At 44.0% G+C, this 22,441-nt stretch overlaps 1 protein-coding gene across 1 annotated transcript in view; it reads left to right on the top strand.

Annotated features, from left to right (window-relative positions):
- The window catches only part of LOC140483577 (monoglyceride lipase-like), a 98,376-nt gene that overhangs the window by 35,969 nt on the left and 39,966 nt on the right, over window positions 1-22,441 (top strand). The window contains exon 4 of the mRNA XM_072581799.1: window positions 4,509-4,645. Coding sequence (XP_072437900.1) covers window positions 4,509-4,645 — 137 coding nt within the window. The remainder of the gene's footprint in view (window positions 1-4,508; window positions 4,646-22,441) is intronic.

Genomic DNA, 22,441 nt, shown 5'->3' with positions numbered 1-22,441 from the left:
CACAACAACGAGCACCCGAGCTACAAATCTTCTCCCAAACATTGGTCAGAGTATTGAGTACAGGAGTTGGGAGGTCATGTTGCGGCTGTACAGGATATTGGTTAGGCCACTGTTGGAATATTGCTTGCAATTCTGGTCTCCTTACTATCGGAAAGATGTTGTGAAACTTGAAAGGGTTCAGAAAAGATTTACAAGGATGTTGCCAGGGTTGGAGGATCTGAGCTACAGGGAGAGGCTGAACAAGCTGGGGCTGTTTTCCCCAGAGCGTCGGAGGCTGAGGGGTGACCTTATAGAGGTTTACAAAATTATGAGGGGCATGGATAGAATAAATAGGCAAAGTCTTTTCCCTGGGGTTGGGGAGTCCAGAACTCGAGGGCATAGATTTAGGGTGAGAGGGGAAAGATATAGGAGAGATCTAAGGGACAACTTTTTCACGCAGAGGGTGGTACGTGTATGGAATGAGCTGTCAGAGGATGTGGTGGAGGCTGGTACAATTGCAACATTTAAGAGGAATTTGGTTGGGTATATGAATAGGAAGGGTTTGGAGGGATATGGCCCAGATGCTGGCAGGTGGGACTAGATTGGATTGGGATATCTGGTCGGCATGGACGGGTTGGACTGAAGGGTTTGTTTCCATGCTATACATCTCTATGACTCTATGACTCTATATACAGGTTAGGGTGGATTGGTGATGCTAAATTGACTTGTAGTGCCAAGGATGTATAGGTTAGAGTGGATTGGCTATGGGAAATGTGGGGTTAGAGGGATTGGGTAAGGACATGGTGTGATGCACTTAGGAGGGTCAGGGTGGATTTGAGGGGCTGAATGGCCTGCTTTCATGCTGTAGCAAATCAATGGTCCATTCCTTTTTGACAGTTCCCTGTTGAACTTGCCTCCCTCACACTATCCTTTTTAACTGCGCAGCATGGGCCTGCAGTGACCTTTTGTGTTTTCCCAGGTCATCTGCAGCGCACTGAGCAGGGAGAGCACCAAAGCTCAGCTTATACCTCATTGCCCTTTCACGGAAGGTCTCCACTCAGAAACCTACCCTTGCTCGAAACTTCATTGACTTGCTTATTGTCCTGTGAAGTCAGAGGAAGCATGGGCAGGCAATAGGTCTTTTGCCTACAGGTTTATTCCAACAGCGGCCTAACCAGTGTCGAACGCCTTACTGACATCATATAGATCACATCTACTGCTCTGCCCTCATCAATCTTCTTTGTTACTTCTTCAAATAACTCAATCAAGTTTGTGAGACATGATTTCTAACGCACAAAGCCATGTTGACTATCCCTAATCAGTCCTTGCCTTTCCAAATACATGTACATCCTGTCCCTCAGGATTCCCTCCAACAACTTGCCCACCATCGAGGTCTGGCTCATTGGTCTATAGTTCCCTGGCTTGTCTTTACCGCCCTTCTTAAACAGTGGCACTATGTTTGCCAACCTCCAGTTGTCCGGCACCTCACCTGTGACTAACGATGATACAAATACCTCAGCAAGAGGCCCAGCGATCACTTCTTTAGCTTCCCACAGAGTTCTCGGGTACACCTGATTTGGTCCTGGTGATTTATCCACCTTTACCCATTTCAAGACATCCAGCACTTCCTCCTCTGTAATCTGGATATTTTGCAAGATGTCACCATCTATTTCCCTACAGTCTACATCTATCGTATCCTTTTCCACAGTAAATATTGATGCAAAATATTCATTTAGTATCTCCCCCATTTTCTGTGCCTCCACACAAAGGCTGCCTTGCTGATCTTTGAGGGGCCCTACTCTCTCCCTAGTTACCCTTTTGTCCTTAATATATTTGTAAAAACCCTTTGGATCGTCCTTAATTCTATTTGCCAAAGCTATCTCATGTCCCTGTTTTGCCCTCCTGATTTCCCTCTTAAGTATACTCCTACTTCCTTTATACTCTTCTAAGGATTCACTCGATCTATGTTGTCTATACCTGACATATGCTTCCTTCTTTTTCATAACAAACCCTCAATTTCTTTAGTCATCCAGCATTCCCTATACCTACCAGCCTTCCCTTTCACCCTGACAGGAATATACTTTCTCTGGATTCTTGTTATCTCATTCCTGAAGGCTTCCCATTTTCCAGCTGTCCCTATACCTGCAAACATCTGCCTCCAATCAGCTTTCGAAAGTTCTTGCCTAATACCGTCAAAATTGGCCTTTCTCCAATTTAGAACTTCAACTTTTAGATCTGGTCTATCCTTTTCCATCACTATTTTAAAACTAATACAATTCTGGTCACTGGCCCCAAAGTGCTCCCCCACTGACACCTCAGTCACCTGCCCTGCCTTATTTCCCAAGAGTAGGTCAAGTTCTGCACCTTCTCTAGTAGGTACATCCACATATTGAATCAGAAATTTGTCTTGTGCACACTTAAGAAATTCCTCTCCATCTAAACCTTTAACACTATGGCAGTCCCAGTCGATGTTTGGAAAGTTAAAATCCCCTATCATAACTACCCTATTATTCTTACAGATAGCTGAGATCTCCTTACAAGTTTGCTTCTCAATTTCCCTCTGACTATTAGGGGGTCTATAATAAAATCCCAATAAGGTGATCATCCCTTTCTTATTTCTCAGTTCCACCCAAATAACTTCCCTGGATATATATCTGGGAATATCCTCCCTCAGCACAGCTGTAATGCTATCCCTTATCAAAAATGCCAATCCCCCTCCTCTCTTGCCTCCCTTTCTATCCTTCCTGTAGCATTTGTATCCTGCCAGTCCTGCCCATCCCTGATCCATATTTCCGTAATTGCTATGACATCCCAGTACGATGTTCCTAACCATGCCATGAGTTCATCTGCCTTCCCTGTTCGGCCCCTTGCATTGAAATAAATGCAGTTTAATTTATTCGTCCTACCTTGTCCCATCTCTTTCCTCACTATCTCCCTGGGTCCCCCCCCCCCCCCACCTTACTAGTTTAAATTCTCCCAAGCAGTTCTAGCAAATTTCCCTGCCAGTATATTAGTCCCCTTCCAATTTAGGTACAATCTGTCCTTCTTGCACAGGTCACTTCTACCCCAAAAGAGAGTCCAATGATCCCAAAATGTGAATCCTTCTCCCATACACCAGCTCCTCAACCATGCATTCATCTGCTCTATCCTCCTATTCCTGCCCTCACTAGCTCGTAGCACTGGGAGGAATCCAGATATTACAGCTTTGATAAAGGGTCAGTAAGGCTTGAAACATCAGCTCTTTTCTCCCCTTGCAGATGCTGCCAGACCTGCTGAGATTTTCCAGCATTTTCTCTTTTGGTTCCAGATATTACTACCCTTGAGGATCTCCTTTTTAAATTTCTGCCTAACTCTCTGTAATCTCCCTTCAGAATCTCAACCTTTTTCCATCCTTAATCGTTAGTTCCAATATGGACAATTGCTGGCCCCTCTCCCCCATGAGAAGATTCTGCACCTTTTCTGAGACATCCTTGATCCTGGCACCAGGGAAACAACACACAGGGAGAGGCTTTTTCTCTGCTGGCCACAGAAACGTCTGTCTGTACCTCTGACTACAGAATCCCCTAACACAATTGATCTCTTGGAGGCCGACGTACCCCTCGTTGCATTAGAGCCAGTCTCAATATCAGAAACTGTTCATGCTACGTTCCCCTGAGAATCCATCACCCCCTACATTTTCCAAACAGCATACCTGTTTGAAATAGGTATATCCACAAAAGACTCCTGCCCTAGGTGCCTACCTCTCTTGACTTTCCTGGAGTTGACCCATCTCTGTGACTGTATCTAAGACTTTCCCCCCTTCCTATAACTGCCATCCATCACATACTGGTGCTGTTGCAAATTCCTCATCGCTTCTAACTGTCTCTCTAACCGATCCATTCGATCTGATAAGATTCGCAGCCAACAGCATTTATGGCAGATCTACTCAACAGTAACTCTTAAACTCTCTTTAAACTCACACATCTGACAAGAAGTACATATCACTGCAAAGGCCATTTTTGCTCCTTCACAATCTACAGACCCAGAAAATAACACCGTCTTATTCCTCTACAAAACACTGCCCCAGGTTAAATTAATAGTTATGGCTTACATTTTAAGTTTAATCAAGAGACTTATCTGTAAAAACATATTATCAAGAAAGAACCCACTGTACTCACTACTGCAGCCTTTCTATTGGACAGACTTAAAACAACAATTAACTTATCTGATTCTGTGTTGTGAACTTTGCCCAAACAGGTTCCTCCAAGATTAGTTGTGAAATTCACTTACTATGTTTCTATGTGGAAGACAATAGCTTCCCAGTGAATTCTCCATGGTAACACACTGACCGATCAGAGTCGACTGGTCAATCAATCAGCACCCTTTTGTCCTGTAGTATAAATTGTTGTTCCCTTTGAAACTTTGACATTCTTGCATCTGTCCTGGTGAGTGCAAGGCAAGAAGTTTTGACATTTGTCTCTTTTCTCAGCAATACTGAAGTTAAGTCAGACCGACCAAATGTTGAATCTTCCTTCTCTCTCTGTACACAGTTGGCCATGGGCAGAGTGAAGGCAAGCGGATGATTGGGTCCGATTTCAGAATCTATGTCCGGGACTGCCTGCAGCACCTTGATCTGATGAAGGACCGTCACCCAGGCTTGCAGATTTTCCTATTTGCACATTCCATGGTAAGTGACCCATTGAAACACGGGGAAGGTATCGCGCTGTTTGATCAGGAGGGGCTGGCTCCCAGTCAGCAGTGGTTGGTAGTTTGTACGAACTCTGTCAGGAGTTAAAGGTCCACTTCCAGTTAAGGGTCAAACACTGACCTTGACTGACACTGTCAGTGCAGGACTGAGGGAGAGCTACACTGCCAGAGGTGCTTTCAGACGTTAAGTGACAAATTAGTGGAAAGAAAGGACCGATTGTGAAGGCAGTTCATAAAATGTACAGCGTCCTGAGCTTTACCAATTGGATGTAGGTTTGATCACTGAGCTGGAAGGTTCATTTTCAAACATTTCATCACCCTACTAGGTAACATCTTCAGTGAGCCTCCAAACGAAGCACTGCTGATGTTTCCTGCTTTCTATTTATATGTTTAGGTTTCTTTGTGTTTATGATGTCATTTCCTGTGGTGATGCCATTTCCTATTCTTTTTCTCAGGGGGTGGTAAATGGAGTCCAAATCAATGTGTTTGTTGATAGAGTTCCGGATGGAATGCCACGCTTCTAGGAATTCTTGTGCATATCCATTTATCACCACCTGAGAAAAAGAACAGGAAATGACATCACCACAGAAGATGACATCAGCTAACTAAAGAAACTCAAACTTATAAATAGAAAGCAGGAAACATCAACAGTGCTTCATCCAGAGGCTCACTGAAGATGTTACCTAGTATGGTGATGAAACGTCTGAAAATGAACCTTCCAGCTCAGCGAGCAAACATACATCCAGAACCTGAACCTGAGCTACAAATCTTCTCAAAACTCATTTACCAATTGAAGCACTAAGTACAAAAGTAAGGAGGGGATGCTGAATTGATACAAAATACTATGCAGCCCCTCCAGTGGACCATTGTATTGAGCCCAGGGTGCTGGACTTCAGTGAAGGCACTGGAGAAAGTTCACAGGAACATGTGAATCCGGATGTATGATGTAGAGGGTACAGTGATGGTCTGGGGTGGACAGTCAGAGGTCACATGCCACCAGGTTAGAGTCCAACAGGTTTATTTGAAATCACAAGCTTTTGGAATCTGCCCTTTTGTCACTTGACTATAGCCTGGAATCTGGATGTACAACATTCAGCCCCTTGTGCCTGCTCCCCCATCACTCAATAAGATCATGGCTGATCTGTTTAGATTTCCAATTGCCACATTCCCATCCACCCCTGATCACTTGCTTAACAAGAATCGATCCACCTCCATCTTAAAAATATTCAAGGACCCAGTCTCCACAGCCTTCGGAGGCAGGGAGTTCCATAAACCTCTGGCAGAAAATAAAATGCCCCGTATCTCTGTCTGAAAAGGGTGACTGGTAACTCTCAAATGGTCCCTCCCAGATCTGGACTGACCCACAACAGGAGCCATTCATTGCACGTCCATCTTATGAAGACCATCCAGGATCTTATACACTTCAATCAAATCTCCCTTCACTGTCTTAAACTCCAGTGGAACCAAGCTCAGTCTATCCAACCTCTCCTCATAAAGAGATGTAAGAGGCAAGATTTTCACCAAAAGGATGGCAGTGACTGGAACATGTTGCCAGAGGAGGTGGTGGATGCAGACGCAGTATCAGCATTCAAGAAGCACCTGGATGAATACATGAAGAGGAAGGGAATAGAGGGATAGTGATCCTATAAGTGAAGACAGTTTTAGTATGGAAGGGCAAAATGTGTTGGTGCAGGCTTGGAGGGCCGAAGGGCCTGTTCCTGTGCTGTATTGTTCTGTGTTTTTTTATATAGAATAACCCACTCATGCGATGTTTGAGAGGATTTGTAGCTCAGGTTGCCGCTTTATTGGCTGAGCTGCTCGTCCAGCTCAGAGAGCAAACTTACAACCATTACCCACTCATTCCTGGAATCAATCTCATAAACAGCATCCAACACGTGTATCTCCTTCTTCAAATAAGGAGATGAAGAAATTGCACACAACATTTGAGATGTGGTCTCACCAATGCCCTATATCACTTCAACATAACCTTGTACTTCTATGTTAAATTTGGCATGTAATAATTCTTTATTATTCTTAATTACATGCTGCATCTGCATTCTTACGTTCTGTGATCTATGACTGGAATTCTGCAGTTATTCTCCACTTAAATAATACTCAGCTTTTTAATTCTCCCTTGACATTTTTCTGACATTGTATTTGCATTAAACATTTCATGTTGTAATCGAGCCCAATGTTGATGGGGCGAAGGGCCTTTTCTGAGGTGTATGAATCTATGAATATTCCAGCTGCTAGGTTTTTATCCATTCATTCAATCAATCTATTTTGTTGATAATATGCAGGAAAGATTCAGGGGAATAGTTCCTGGGGCGAGGGATCTGAACTGCTTGGACAAATTGGAGAAATGGAGAGTGCTCTTCTCGGGCCAAGAGAAGGTTGGAAGGGGATCGGATTGAGGGGTTGAAAATCACAAGGGGGTCTGGGCAGATTAGAGAGTGAGAAACCACTCCCATGGGTGGAAGAGTCAAATCCCAGAGGGAACAGATCGAAGGTGATTGGCAAAAAGAAGCAATGGCGATTTGAAAATAATTGATCATGGTTATCCAACTTGTGAGTGGGTCAGATAGAGTAGGCAGGGACAAGCAGTTCTAGCTCGTGAAAGAAACAAGACCGAGAGGGGCATAGATTTAAGGTGACTTGCAAGAAAAGCAAAAGTAATGTGAGAAAGACTTTTTTCACACAGCAAGAAGTTAGGGTCTGGAAGGCACTGCCTAGAAGTGTATTGGAGGCAGGTTCAATTGAGACATTGAACATGAGCAATGGATGGCTATTTAGATTGTAATGGTGTGTAGGGAAATGGGGGAAAGGCATGAAATTGGCACAGGGTAATGAAGGTGTGTGTGTCTGTGTGTGTCTGTGTATATCTGTGTGTCTGTGTGTGTGTGCCTGCATGTGTCTGTGAGTGTGTGTGCCTTTGTGTGTATGAGTACATATGCCTGTGTGTATCTGTGTCTGTGTGTGTGTGAGTGCCTGTGTGTGTATGTGTGAGTGCATATGTCTGTTTATATGTGTATGTGCGCGTGTGTATGTGTCTCTGCGTGTGTGTGTCTTTGTGTGTGTGAGTGCATATGTCTGTGTATCTATGTGTGTGTGCATGCATGTATGTGTGCACGCATGCCTGTGTGTGTACACGCATGTCTGTGTGTGCGTCTGTGTGTGTGCACGCGTACGTGCATAAGAGTGTGTGCATAAGAGTGTGTGCATGTCTTTGTGTCTGTGTATGTGTGTGTATGTGTGTCTATGTGTGTGTTAGTGTTTTGTTTCTGCATGGGAGCAAGATAAAGTTGCCATAGACCCAAAGGCTGATGTGAACCAACGTTTATATGTATACTTGCATATGGGTGTGTGTGTGTGTGTGTGTGTCTCTGTGTGTGTGTGTGTGTGTGTGTGTGTGTGTGTCCATTTGCATTTGTACCTATGTGCAGTCTTGATTTTGTGTATATATCTTTGAGTGTGTTTGTATCTATGCTTGTGTGTGTTAGAAAGCATTTATTACCGTGTCTCTATGCTAATAACATATCTGTAAATCAATCTGGTGCAGTAATTGTGGTATAGAAATTATTCAGCAATCTGCTTTGCATGAATGACCAACCCTTGGTATCTGGGCTGGTAAACAAGAGAAAGAATGGTCCCCAGTTATTCACATCCTGCCTTTCTTTTGCCCATTACACCAGCTGAGAAAATGAACACATTCAATTAACAATCAGTTCCTAAATAAAAAACTGGGGCTGCACGGTGGCTCAGTTGTTAGCACTGCTGCCTCACAGCACCAGGGAGCTGTGTCTCGGGCGACTGTCTGTGTGAAGGTTGTACATTCTCCCTGTGTCTGCGTGAGTTTCCTCTGGGTGCTCCGATTTCCTCCCACAATCCAAAGATGTGCAAGGTGGATTGGCTATGCTAAATTGTCCATAGCGTGCAGGGATGTGCAGGCTAGGTGGTTAGTCAAGGGAAATGCAGGGATAGGGGCGGGGGCCCGGATGGGATGCTCTTTGGAGGGTTTGTATGGATTGAATGGCCTGTTTTCACAGTGTAAGGATTCTGTGATTCTAACAATTAACGTACCTTCTAATTAACCTTCAGCCCACAGATGATACAGTATTAACATCACCAATAATAGATACTCTAATCACCACCCCTTGAGATTCAATGGTATTACCGTTACTGAATCCCCCACTGTCAACATCCTTGGGATTACCATTGACCAGAAACTTAGCTGGACTCACCACATAAACACAGTAGCTACAAGAGCAGATCAGGGACTATGTATACTGAGGCAAGTAACTCACTTCCTGACACCCCAAAGTCTATCCACCATCTACAAGGCACAAGTCAGGAGTGTGATGGAATACTCCCCACTTGCCTGGATGGGTGCAGCTCCAACAACACGCAAGAAGCTCGACACCATCCAGTAACCTGCTTGATTGGCACCACATCCACAAACATTCAATCCCTCCACCACCAACGCTCAGTAGCTGCAGTGTGTACTATCTACAAGGTGCACTGCGGAAATTCACCAAAGATCCTGTGACAGCACCTTCCAAACCCACGACCACTTCCATCTCGAAGGACAAGGGCAACAGATACATGGAACACCATCCCCTGCAAGTTCCCCTCCAAGCCACTCACCATCCTGACTTGGAGAATCCTGGAGGAAGAACGTCTCATCTTCTGCCTCGGGCCCTGCAACCACATGGGATCAATGTGGATTTCAACAGTTTCCTCAGTTCCCCTCCCACCACATTATCCCAGTCCCAAGCCTCCAACTCGACACTGCCCTCATGATCTGTCCAGCACCTTTCCCATCTCTCCGCTCCACTCTCCTCTCCTCCCCACCTCTATCTACCTATTGCACTCTCAGCTACCTTTCCCCAAGCCTCACCTCCCCCTCCCATTTATCTCTCAGCCCCCGGCCCACAAGCCTCATTCCTGATGAAGGGCTTATGACCAAACTGTCGATTCTCCTGCTCCTCAGATGCTGCCTGATCTGCTGTGCTTTTCCAGCACCACACTCTCAAACCCCACCACCCTGACTTGGAAATATACGGCTGTTCCTTCACAGTCATTGGTTCAAAATCCTCGAATTTCCTCCCTACCGGCATTGCGGGTCAACCCACAGCAAGTGGACTGCAGCGGTTCAAGAAGGCAGCTCACCACCTTCTCAAGGGGCAACTCGGGACAGGCAATAAACACTGACCCAGCCAGTGACACCCATGTCCCACAAACAAATAAAAAAAATTGTTGCTTGGTGTGTTTCATTGGAATGAGGCCATTATAAAACTGAGTGCTTCACCTCATTAAATGCACCAAAAAACAAAGAGAATGATGTGTTTTTGTTGTTTCCTGTCCTCACCCCCTCCTCTTGCAGAGTCATGATTTGGAGATGCCGGTGTTGGACTGGGGTGGACAAAGTTAAAAATCACACAACATCAGGTTATAGTCCAACAGGTTTAATTGGAAGCACTTGATGAAGGAGCAGCTCTCCGAAAGCTAGTGCTTCCAAATAAACCTGCTGGACTATAACCTGGTGTTGTGAGATTTTTAACCTCTTGCAAATTGATTATGGCTCCATCCCATAGCAAAGCAGCACTGGGTGTACTCAGTGTGGAGCGGTGCCAAACAGCTTAAACCATTTGCCCATTCATAGCTTTATCAGTAAGACCACCATTTATTATCTCTCCCTGATCGCCCCTTGAGAGAGTGGTGGTGAGCTGCCTTCTTGAACCGTTCCAGTCCTTAGGGAACCCGCAATGATGTTAGGGAGGGAGTCCCAGGATTTTGACCCAGCGATAGTGTAGGCATGGTGACATGTTTCCAAGCCAGGATGGTGAGTGGCTTGGAGAGTGGTGTTCCCATGTATCTGCTGTACCTGTCCTTCTAGATGAAATGGTCGTGGGTTTGGAAGGTACTGTCTGAGGATCTTTGGTGGATTTCTGGACTGTATCTTGTAGTTTGTACACATTACTGCTACTGAGTGTTGGTGGTAGAGGGAGTAGATGTTTGTAGATACAGTGCCAATCGAGTGGTGTCAAGTTTCTTGAGTGTTGTTGGAGCTGCCCCCATCCAAGGCAAGTGGGGAGTATTCCATTACACTCCAGACTTGTGCCTTGTAGATGCTGGAGAGGCTTTGGGGAGTCAGGAGGGGAGTTATTCACTGCAGGATTCCTAGCCTCTGACCTGCTCTTGTAGCCATTGTGTTTATGTAGCTGATCCAGTTCAGTCTTTGTTCGGTGCTGAACACCAATGGGATTGACGGTGGGGAACTCAGTGGCGGTAATACTTTTCAACTTATTTGTCCCTGGATCTGAAAAGACACTATTTGCTTGAGCTGCAACATGTATGGTGGAGAAAGAGGGATCATAGAATCCCTACAGTGTGGAAGCAGGCCATTCTGCCTATCGAGTCCACACTGACCCTCCAAACAGCATCCCACCCAGGACCTCACCCTTCCCCCCAATCCCTGTAATTCCATTTCCAATGGCCAACCCAGCAGCCTGCACATCTCTGGATACTACGGGCAATTTTAGCATGGCCGATCCACTTTTGGATTGTGGGAGATAACCCACACAGACATGGGAGAACATGTAAACTCCATACAGACAATTGCCCAAGGGATCATGACCAGCAGCTCTCCACATTATTGCTTCCCTCAACACTGACCTCATTCATAAAGAGAATCCCCCTGCTCCCGCAGCCCCTTCTGCGTGAGATTCCTACTCGGGACTCAGTCTTCTTAGAATTGGATGGGAACAGATATCGGGTAAGATCTGGAGTCCCTCAGGTCAGAAGCAGAGACATTTCCAGCCCAACTCTTTCTAAATCATCAAGGTTTTTTTTGAAAAAGTTCCTTCCCCTGCCCTCCACCTCCCTCCAATAGCCCTGTGTCCATCAGTGGGCCTGAATGAGTAAAAAGCAGCACAATGAATGCTGTGTTCAGATGGGATGATGTAGAGGTGCCGGTGTGATTTTCAATAAACCTGCTGGAATTTAATCTGGTGTCGTCTGACTTCCGACCTTGTGTCTAAATGGGGTCATGCTATGCCAGACTACCTCCACTTGGGGTCCACATGTGCCCCATGGGTCCTAGTGTATGACTGAAAGAGAAGAAGGAACAAGAAGGTCACAGGGAGATCATTTCCCCAAAACTGAGCGACTTCAAGGAACAAGACGTAGAAAATCAGCTGACGTGGCTCTGGGCAGACTGGGGCTCTGCTCAAAATGCTGAACCGGTTCATTTTGATGACCAGCCTTTAATCTTCGAGGGACGATGAACAAAATCAATGTAAAGCAATACAATGCCGACTTAGCAGGAATCCCATTTACTGAAAGGATACAGTCAGCAAATACATGAAGGACTGTGAGAGTGAACGGTGTTCCCTGTGAGAGGAAGGTTATTTTCATTCCCAGATTAAACCAACATCATACTCTCAGCCTGAACTGAGCTCAGGAAAACACACAAAAGAATCTGTTTTCTGCGCAAATTAACAGGCACTTTTTCAAAATAAATTTTGTGTTTACCAGAATGGGGTCTGAAGCTTGGTCAAGTGGAACATTTTCCATTTGAACTGGTAGAGTTGGTGTCAAACAATCCCAGCCCAGGAACAGCACAGGGTTAGATACAGAGTAAAGCTCTCTCTACACTCCTCCCCCATCAAACACTCCCAGGACTGGGACAGCACGGGGTTAGATACAGAGTAAAGATCCCTCTACACTGTCCCCCATCAAACACTCCCAGGGCAGGGACAGCACGGGGTTAGATACAGAGTAAAGATCCCTCTACACTGTCCCCCATCAAACACTCCCAGGACAGGGACAGCACGGGGTTAAATACAGAGTAAAGATCCCTCTACACTGTCCCCCCCATCAAACACTCCCACGACAGGGACAGCACGGGGTTAGATACAGAGTAAAGATCCCTCTATACTGTCCCCCCCATCAAACACTCCAGGGCAGGCACAGCACGGGGTTAGATACAGAGTAAAGCTCCCTCTACACTGTGCCCCCATCAAACACTCCCAAGACAGGGACACCTCGAGGTTAGATACAGAGTAAAGCTTCCTCTACACTGTCCCCCCATCAAACACTCCCAAGACAGGGATAGCACGAGGTTAGATACAGAGTAAAGCTCCCTCTACACTGTCCCCGCATCAAACATTCCCAGGACAGGGACAGCACAGGGTTAGATACAGAGTCAAGCTCCCTCTGCACTGTCCCCATCAAACACTCCCAGGACAGTGACAGTACAGGGATAGATACAGAGTAAAGCTCCTTCTACACTGTTCCGCATCAGACACTCCCAGGACAAGGACAGCACGAGGTTAGATACAGAGTAAATCTGCCTGTACACTGTCCCCCCATCAAACACTCCCAAGACAGGGATAGTACAGGGTTAGATACAGAGTAAAGCTGTCTCTACACTGTCTCCCATCAAATACACCCAGGACAAGGACAGCACAGAGCTAGATACAGAGTAAAGCTGTCTCTACACTGTCTCCCATCAAATACTCCCAGGACAAGGACAGCACAGAGCTAGATACAGAATAAAGCTCTCTCTACACTCTCCCTCATCAGACACTCCCAGGGACAGGGACAGCATGAGGTTAGCTATAGAGTAAAACTCCTCTACACTGTCCCCATCAAACACTCCCAGGAAAGCGACAGCACAGGGTTAGACACAGAGTAAAGCCTCCTCTACACTCCCCCCTATCAAACACTCCCAGGACAGCGACAGCACGGGGTTAGATACAGAGTAAAGCTCATTCCACGCTGTTCCCCATCAAATACTCCCAGGGACAGGGACAGCACGGGTTGGATGCAGAGTAAAGCTCCCTCTACACTGACCCCCATCAAAAACTCCCAGTTTAAAGGAGCTTGAGGAGTGCTAGCACTGAGCAATGCCAGTGTGAAACCAGGACAAATGTAAAGACTGGGGATAAACCAGATCTGTTGCCTCCTGTTGTTTCCTGGCACTGTTTAGTGTGTGGTTCCACTTTGCCAGTTTATACTAAAATAGAGGGTGAGAACAATCAGCATGATGTCATTTGTCCCATTGTGTCAATGTTGACTATGTGAAAGGACCACATATTTCCTAGCCCCACCCAACTTCTTCACCATAACCCTGCTCAAAGTTATACCTTCAAGTATTTATCTAATTCTCTTTTGAAACTGATCGTCAAATCTGCTTCCCTTCACTTTCAGATAGTTTTGTCCAAATACTGCAATCTCTTCTTTTCCTGATGATACTTTATATTACAATCAGTGATATTCAGTCACAACCAATCAACTTCTGCCATTGACATCCCAAGAAATAAACGTGCTTAGCTTAATTATCTTGGAGTTGAAACAAAACCTTTGTCAATCCTTTTGGCCCCAAGTCCCTCTACAATTTTTTGGAAAATCTCAAGATCTGTGTTTGCGCCTGCCCACTGTACACTGTTAATGGGTATGCATTGTGACATTGTGGAATTATTTCAACAAGATTCCTACAAATTGGGTGCCTTCCTTCAAAACATCAGATTCGGAATTTAATTCTTCCTTGGGATGAGGGCATCACTGGCAAGACCAGCATTTTTTATCCACCCCAACTGCCTAATGGTGCAATTTCAGAGTTAACCACATTACTGTGGGTCTGGAGTCATGTGCAGACTCCCTTATTAAGGGACATTAATGAAGGAGACAGCTGCTTTAACAAGCAATCAATGATGCTTTCGTACTTCACTGCAACTTATTAATGTTGCATGTTATTAATTGAATTAAAATTCCACCAGACCACAGGGAATTTGAACCCAGTGTTAAAATGGGCTCTTAGCTCAGAGCCTTGTGATGTTACCACTCAGCTACATCCTGTTTGTTTTGTAAGCTTGTTTATTGTTTGGTTTTATAGTCTTGAGTTTCTATCTCAAGACTGTCACGCCATCTTGTTTCATCATCGTGTCCCCTCGAAGCTAAGCCAATGTGCAGAAACCACACGTTCTGCAAGTCATATCCTGAAACTCAATCAGAGTGAAATACCACAACAACCTCAATTGTACACTGACATTTACAGAATACAATCTATTCATAGGACGTGCAAGTCTGCTGGTAACTTCCTAGCCAGTTACTCATTCTCAAGGTTAGAGACAAAGCCGGATAACTCTGTTCCTGTTTCACAGATGCTGCCAAATCTTCCAGGATTTTCTATCTTTAGTTCAAATTTATAGTTCTTTCGTGATTTTGATTTGTATTAAGGTTTCACAGAGGATTTCAGGGTGTCAGTAGTGAGAGGTGTTTCCCATTGGTGGAAGGGTCAAGGATAAAAGGCACCACTTTCAGGTGAGTGGTTGAAGAGCCAATGGCGGTACAATATGTGGTTAGATACAGAGTAAAGCTTTCTCTACACTGTCCCCATCAAACACTCCTACGACAGGGACTGCACGGGGTTAGATACAGAGTAAAGCTCTCTCTACACTGTCCCACATCAAACACTCCCAAAACAGGAACAGCACGAGGTTAGATACAAAGTAAATCTCTCTCTACACTGTCCCCAATACAGACCACCCTGGGACAGAGACAACACAGGGTTAGATACATAGTAAAGCTCATTCTACACTATCCTGATCAAACACTCCCAGGACAGGGACAGGACAGCGTTAGATACAGAGAAAGGCTCCTCTACACTGTCCCCCATCAAACACTCCCAGGAAAGGGACAGCACAGAGTTAGGTACAGAGTAAAGCTCCCTTTACATTGTCCCCATCAAACACTCCCAAACCATGGACACCACCTCGTTGGCGACAGAGTAAAACTCCCTGTACACATGAAAGTTCTGCTTCCACAGACCTTTGGTTGGAGACTGCATGGCCCAAGCTTGTGGTGGAGACAGTGTGTGGTGATAATATCACATTTGGGATATCAGTGTGTGGTGATAATATCACATTGGGGATATCAGTGTGTGGTGATAATATCACATTGGGGATATCAGTGTGTGGTGATAATATCACATTGGGGATATCAGTGTGTGCTGATAATATCACATTGGGGATATCAGTGTGTGCTGATAATATCACATTAGGGATATCAGTATGTGCTGATAATATCACATTGGGGATTTCAGTGTGTGGTGATAATATCACATTGGGGATATCAGTGTGTGCTGATAATATCACATTGGGGATATCAGTGTGTGCTGATAATATCAATTGGGGATATCAGTGTGTGCTGATAATATCACATTAGGGATATCAGTATGTGCTGATAATATCACATTGGGGATTTCAGTGTGTGGTGATAATATCACATTGGGGATATCAGTGTGTGGTGATAATATCACATTGGGGATATCAGTGTGTGGTGATAATATCACATTGGGGATATCAGTGTGTGCTGATAATATCACATTGGGGATATCAGTGTGTGGTGATAATATCACATTAGGGATATCAGTATGTGCTGATAATATCACATTGGGGATTTCAGTGTGTGGTGATAATATCACATTGGGGATATCAGTGTGTGGTGATAATATCACATTGGGGATGTCAGTGTGTGCTGATAATATCACATTAGGGATATCAGTATGTGCTGATAATATCACATTGGGGATTTCAGTGTGTGGTGATAATATCACATTGGGGATATCAGTGTGTGCTGATTATATCACTTTGAGGATATCAGTGTGTGCTAATAATATCACATTGAAGTTATCTATATGTGCTTATAATATCACATTGAGGATATCTGTGTGCGGTGATAATATCACAATGGGGATATCTGTGTGCGGTGATAATATCACATTGAGGATATCTGTGTGCGGTGATAGTATCACATTGGGGATATCAGTGAGCCGTGATAATGTCACATTGGGGGTCTCAGTGTGTGGTGATTATATCACATTGGGGATATCAGCATGTGGTGATAATATCACATTGAGGAAATCAGTGTGCGGTGATAATATCACATTGGGGATATCAGTATGTGGTGATAGTATCACGTTGGGGATATCAGCGTGTGGTGATAATATCACATTGGGGATATCAGTGCGTGGTAATAATATCACATTGGGGATATCAGTGTGTGCTGATAATATCACATTGGGGATATCAGTGTGTGGTGATAATACCAAATTGGGGATATCAGTGTGTGATGATTATATCATATTGGGATATCAATGTGTGCTGATAATATCACATTGGGGATATCATTGTGTGGTGATAATATCACATTGGGGATATCAGTGTGTGCTGATAATATCACATTGGGGATATCATTGTGTGGTGATAATATCACATTGGGGATATCAGTGTGTGGTGATAATGTCACATTGGAGATATCGGCGTGAGTAAATAATACCACCTTGGGTGTATTTGTGTGTGATGACAATGTCACATTTAGGATATCAGCGTGTGGTGGTTATATCATATTGGGATATCAGTGTGTGCTGATAATATCACATTGGGGATATCAGCGTGTGGTGATAATATCACATTGGGGGTATCAGTGTGTGCTGATAATATCACATTGGGAATATAAGTGTGTGGTGATAATATCTCATTGAGGATATCAGCATGTGGGGATAATATTGCATTAGGGATGTCATTGTTGGTGATTATATCATATTCGGGATATCAACATGTGCTGATAATATCTCATTGGGGATATCAGCGTGTGGTGATAATATCATATTAGGGATATCAGTGTGTGCTGATAATATCACATTGGGGATATCAGTGTGTGCTGATAATATCACATTGGGGATGTCAGTGTGTGCTGATAATATCACATTGGGGATATCAGTGTGTGGTGATAATATCACATTGGGGATATCAGTGTGTGCTGATAATATCACATTGGGGATATCAGCGTGTGCTGATAATATCACATTGGGGATGTCAGTGTGTGCTGATAATATCACATTGGGGATGTCAGTGTGTGCTGATAATATCACATTGGGGATATCAGCGTGTGGTGATAATATCACATTGGGGATATCAGCGTGTGGTGATAATATCACATTGGGGATATCAGTGTGTGCTGATAATATCACATTGGGGATGTCAGTGTGTGGTGATAATATCACATCGGGGATGTCAGTGTGTGGTGATAATATCACATCGGGGATGTCAGTGTGTGCTGATAATATCACATTCGGGATGTCAGTGTGTGCTGATAATATCACATTGGGAATATCAGTGTGTGCTGATAATATCATATTGAGGATATCAGTGTGTGGTGATAATATCACATTGGGGATTTCAGTGTGTGGTGATAATATCACATCGGGGATGTCAGTGTGTGGTAATAATATCACATTGGGGATGTCAGTGTGTGCTGATAATATCACATTGGGGATATCAGCGTGTGGTGATAATATCACATTGGGGATATCAGCGTGTGGTGATAATATCACATTGGGGATATCAGTGTGTGGTGATAATATCACATTGGGGATGTCAGTGTGTGGTGACAATGTCACATTGAGGATATCTGTGTGCCATGATAGTATCACATTAGGGATTTCAGTGTGTGGTGATAATATCACATTGGGGATTTCAGTGTGTGGTGATAATATCACATCGGGGATGTCAGTGTGTGGTAATAATATCACATTGGGGATGTCAGTGTGTGCTGATAATATCACATTGGGGATATCAGCGTGTGGTGATAATATCACATTGGGGATATCAGCGTGTGGTGATAATATCACATTGGGGACATCAGTGTGTGGTGATAATATCACATTGGGGATGTCAGTGTGTGATGACAATGTCACATTTAGGATATCAGCGTGTGGTGGTTATATAATATTGGGATATCAGTGTGTGCTGATAATATCACATTGGGCATATCGGTGTGTGGTGATAATGTCACATTGCGGATATCAGTGTGTGCTGATAATATCACATTGGGGATATCAGTGTGTGGTGATAATATCACATTGGGGATTTCAGTGTGTGGTGATAATATCACATCGGGGATGTCAGTGTGTGGTAATAATATCACATTGGGGATGTCAGTGTGTGCTGATAATATCACATTTGGGATGTCAGTGTGTGCTGATAATATCACATTGGGGATATCAGTGTGTGCTGATAATATCACATTGGGGATATCAGCGTGTGCTGATAATATCACATTGGGGATGTCAGTGTGTGGTGATAATATCACATTGGGGATATCAGTGTGTGGTGATAATATCACATCGGGGATATCAGTGTGTGATGATAATATCACATTGGGGATATCAGAGTGTGGTGATAATATCATATTGGGGATATCAGTGTGTGGTGATTATATCACATTGGGGATATCAGTGTGGTGATAATATCACATTGGGGATATCAGTGTGTGCTGATAATATCGCTGGACTAATGCTCCATAACTTCAGGCGAATGTTCTGTCCACAAGAAATTGAAGCCCACCAAGGCAGCGGTGGAATTTGAATTTATTAAAAATTCCGAAATGAAGATGATCAAATGAATACTGTGTAAGCACAGTCATAGAGATGTACAGCATGGAAACAGACCCTTGATCCGACCCGTCCATGCTGACCAGATGTCCCTACCTGATCTAGTCCCTTTTGCCAGCACCCGGCCCATATCTCTCCAAACCCTTCCTATTCATATACCTATCCAGATGCCTTTTAAATGTTGCAATTGTACCAGCCTCCACCACTTCCTCTGGCAACTCATTCCATACACGTACCACCCTCTGTGTGAAAAAGTTGCCCCTCGGTGTCTTTTATATCTTTCCCCTCTCACCCGAGACTGCTGTCCTCTAGTTTAGGACTCCCCCACCCCAGACAAAAGACTTTGTCTATTTATCCTATCCATGTCCCTCATGATTTTATAAACCCCTGTAAGGTCACCCCTCAGCCTCCGATGCTCCAGGGAAAACAGCCCCAGCCTATTCAACCTCTCCCGATAGCTCAAACCCTCCAACCCTGGCAACATCCTCCTAAATCTTTCCTGAACCCTTTCAAGTTTCACAATATCCTTCTGATAGGAAAGAAACCAGAATTGCACATAATATTCCAAAAGTGGCCTAACCAATGTCCTGTACAGCTGCAATGTGACTTCCCAATTCCTGTACTCAATACTCTGACCAATAAAGGAAAGCATACCAAACACCTTCTTCACTATCCTGTTTACCTGTGACTCTACTTTCAAGGAGCTAGGAACCTGCATTCCAAAGTCTCTTTGTTCAGCAATACTCCCTGTGACCTTACCATTAAGTGTATAAGTTTAGTATGTGGATGTACTACTAGAGAAGATGCAAAACTTGACCTGCTCTTGGGAATTAAGGCAGGGCAGGTGACTGAGGTGTCAGTGGGGGAGCACTTTGGGGCCAGCGACCATAATTCTATTAGTTTTAAAATAGTGATGGAAAAGGATAGACCAGATCTAAAAATTGAAGTTCTAAATTGGAGGAAGGCTAAGTTTGACAGTATTAGACACAAACTTTCAAAAGCTGATTGGAGGCAGATGTTCTTAGATAAAGGGATGGCTGGAAAATGGGAAGCCTTCAGAAATGAGATAACGAGTAGCCAGAGACAGTATATTCCTGTCAGAGTGAAAGGAAAGGTTGGTACGTGTAGGGAATGCTGGATGACTAAAGAAATTGAGGGTTTGGTCAAGAAAAAGAAGGAAGCATATGTCAGGTATAGACAGGATAGTTCGAGTAAATCCTTAGAAATACTTAAAGAGTATACTTAAGAGGGAAATCAGGAGGGCAAAACGGGGACATGAGATAGATTTGGCAAATAGAATTAAGGAGAATCCAAAGAGTTTTTATAAATACATTAAGGACAAAAGGGTAACTAGGAAGAGAACGTGGCCCCTCAAAGATCAGCAAGGCGGCCTTTGTGTGGAGCCGCAGGAGATGGGGTAGATATTAAATGAGTACTTTGCATCAGTGTTTGCTGTGGAAAAAGGACATGGAAGATACAGAATGTGGGAAATAGATGGTGACATCTTGGAAAATGCCTGTATTGTAGAGGGGGAAGTGCTGGACGTCTTGGAACACATGAAGGTGGATAAATCCCCAGGACCTGATCAGGTGCACCTTAGGACTCTGTGGGAAGCTAAGGAAATGATTGCTGGGCCCCTTGCTGAGTTGTTTGTATCATCGATAGTCACGAGTGAGGCGGAAGACACAGTCGATTGTGGTAAAAAATCCATCTGGTTGATGAATGTCCTTCAGGGAAGGAAACTGCCATCCTTACTTGGTCTGGCCTAAACGTGACTCCTGACTCAGAGCAAAGTGGTTGACTTTCAACTACATTCTGGGCAATTAGGGATGAGCAATAAATGCTGGCCTAGCCAGGGAGGCCTCTATTCCATGAATTGCATGGCGTTTTTAAAAACAATTCAGCAGGGAATTGGATCATTACCTCTAGAGAGAGAGGGCTGCAAACAGAGAGCAGCTAATTTGCTGTCCCTGTGAGGCAGTATTGACATGAATAGTGAATGGCCTTTAAACTGCAGTGATCCCACAATTGCACACTCAATAGCCCTCTCTGTAAGGTTTAGCATTTAACACTTGATCCTTTGCTGACCTTAATTCTGTCTCCTCGAATTTCCTAAACAATGGGGGATGTATTTTCTGATTCACCTCACTAGAGCTGCACGAATTTGCTGCAAAGTATTTGCACAGGAATCGCAGATTAAACCTCTCCCAACGAGACCAGATCATTAAGGTGTAAATTACAGCAAGTTAATTCAGGCAGTGCTTGGGAATGAGCTGCCAGTGTGTGACAGACAAACACCATGGCCTGAGGCTGCTTAATTCAGATCCCAATATAGATTCATTGCCTCAATGATGTTAATCCTCAGATGCTGCAATTTTGCCTGTTTGTACCTTATCTGGTTCTGTTGCAATGAGAACAGGTGTGAGGGGGCTCTGTTATGAACCACTGGGACATGTGGCTGATTTCTGTGCAATAAAATATACATTTTTTTAATGTATGTTATGGACCAGGCCAGACCCATGCAAAATATTTTAAGAAATTAGCCCAGATCCAAACTTTTTCTTGTTTTAAAGGCAGATGTGAAGTGTTGTGTTCTAGATGAAGCACAACTGATCAAACTCCTTGCTATTAAGCAAACACACAATTTGTTCAAACACTATAGTTAAAGTACAAACGAAAGAAAGAGGAACTTAGAATAACTTAACTCTCTTGGAGAATTTAACCGAATAATAGGTGCAGTGTCTATTACTGCTTAACTGTTTCAATATAGTAACAGTCCATAAATAGACCCCTTGGCAAAAGGGCAAATTTGGAAACAGACTCTAACATGCAGATCTCCAGTGTAGGAGGAACAGAGAAAATCCAGAGAATAATACCTGGACTGCAAGGGTTAAGTTATGAGGCGAGATTATACAAATTCGACCCATTTTCTCTGAAATTTAGAAGTTTAAAGGGCGATCTGATCAAAGTCTTCAAGATATGAACACGAAAGGACAGGGTGGATAAAGATCAACAATTTCCACTGGTTGGGGATTCTAGAACGAGGGGTATCATCTGAGAATTAGGACCAGACTGTTCAGGAGAGATGTTAGGAAACACAAACGAAGGTTTAGAACTCTCTTCCAGAAACAGAAGTTGTTGCTGAATCAGTTGTTAATTTTAAATCTGAGACAGATAGTGTTTTGTTAAGCAAAGGTATTAAAAAAGGCAGTCAAATGGAGTTAGGCCACAGATCAGCTATGACTTCATTGAATGGTGGAACAGACTCGAGGGGCTGAATGGCCTCCTTCTCTGTAGAGAGCTTCCTTCTTACAGGTG

This window comes from Chiloscyllium punctatum, chromosome 12 (assembly GCF_047496795.1).
Source record: "Chiloscyllium punctatum isolate Juve2018m chromosome 12, sChiPun1.3, whole genome shotgun sequence".
Taxonomy (NCBI): domain Eukaryota; kingdom Metazoa; phylum Chordata; class Chondrichthyes; order Orectolobiformes; family Hemiscylliidae; genus Chiloscyllium; species Chiloscyllium punctatum.
This window is presented reverse-complemented; position numbering and strand designations above follow the sequence as displayed.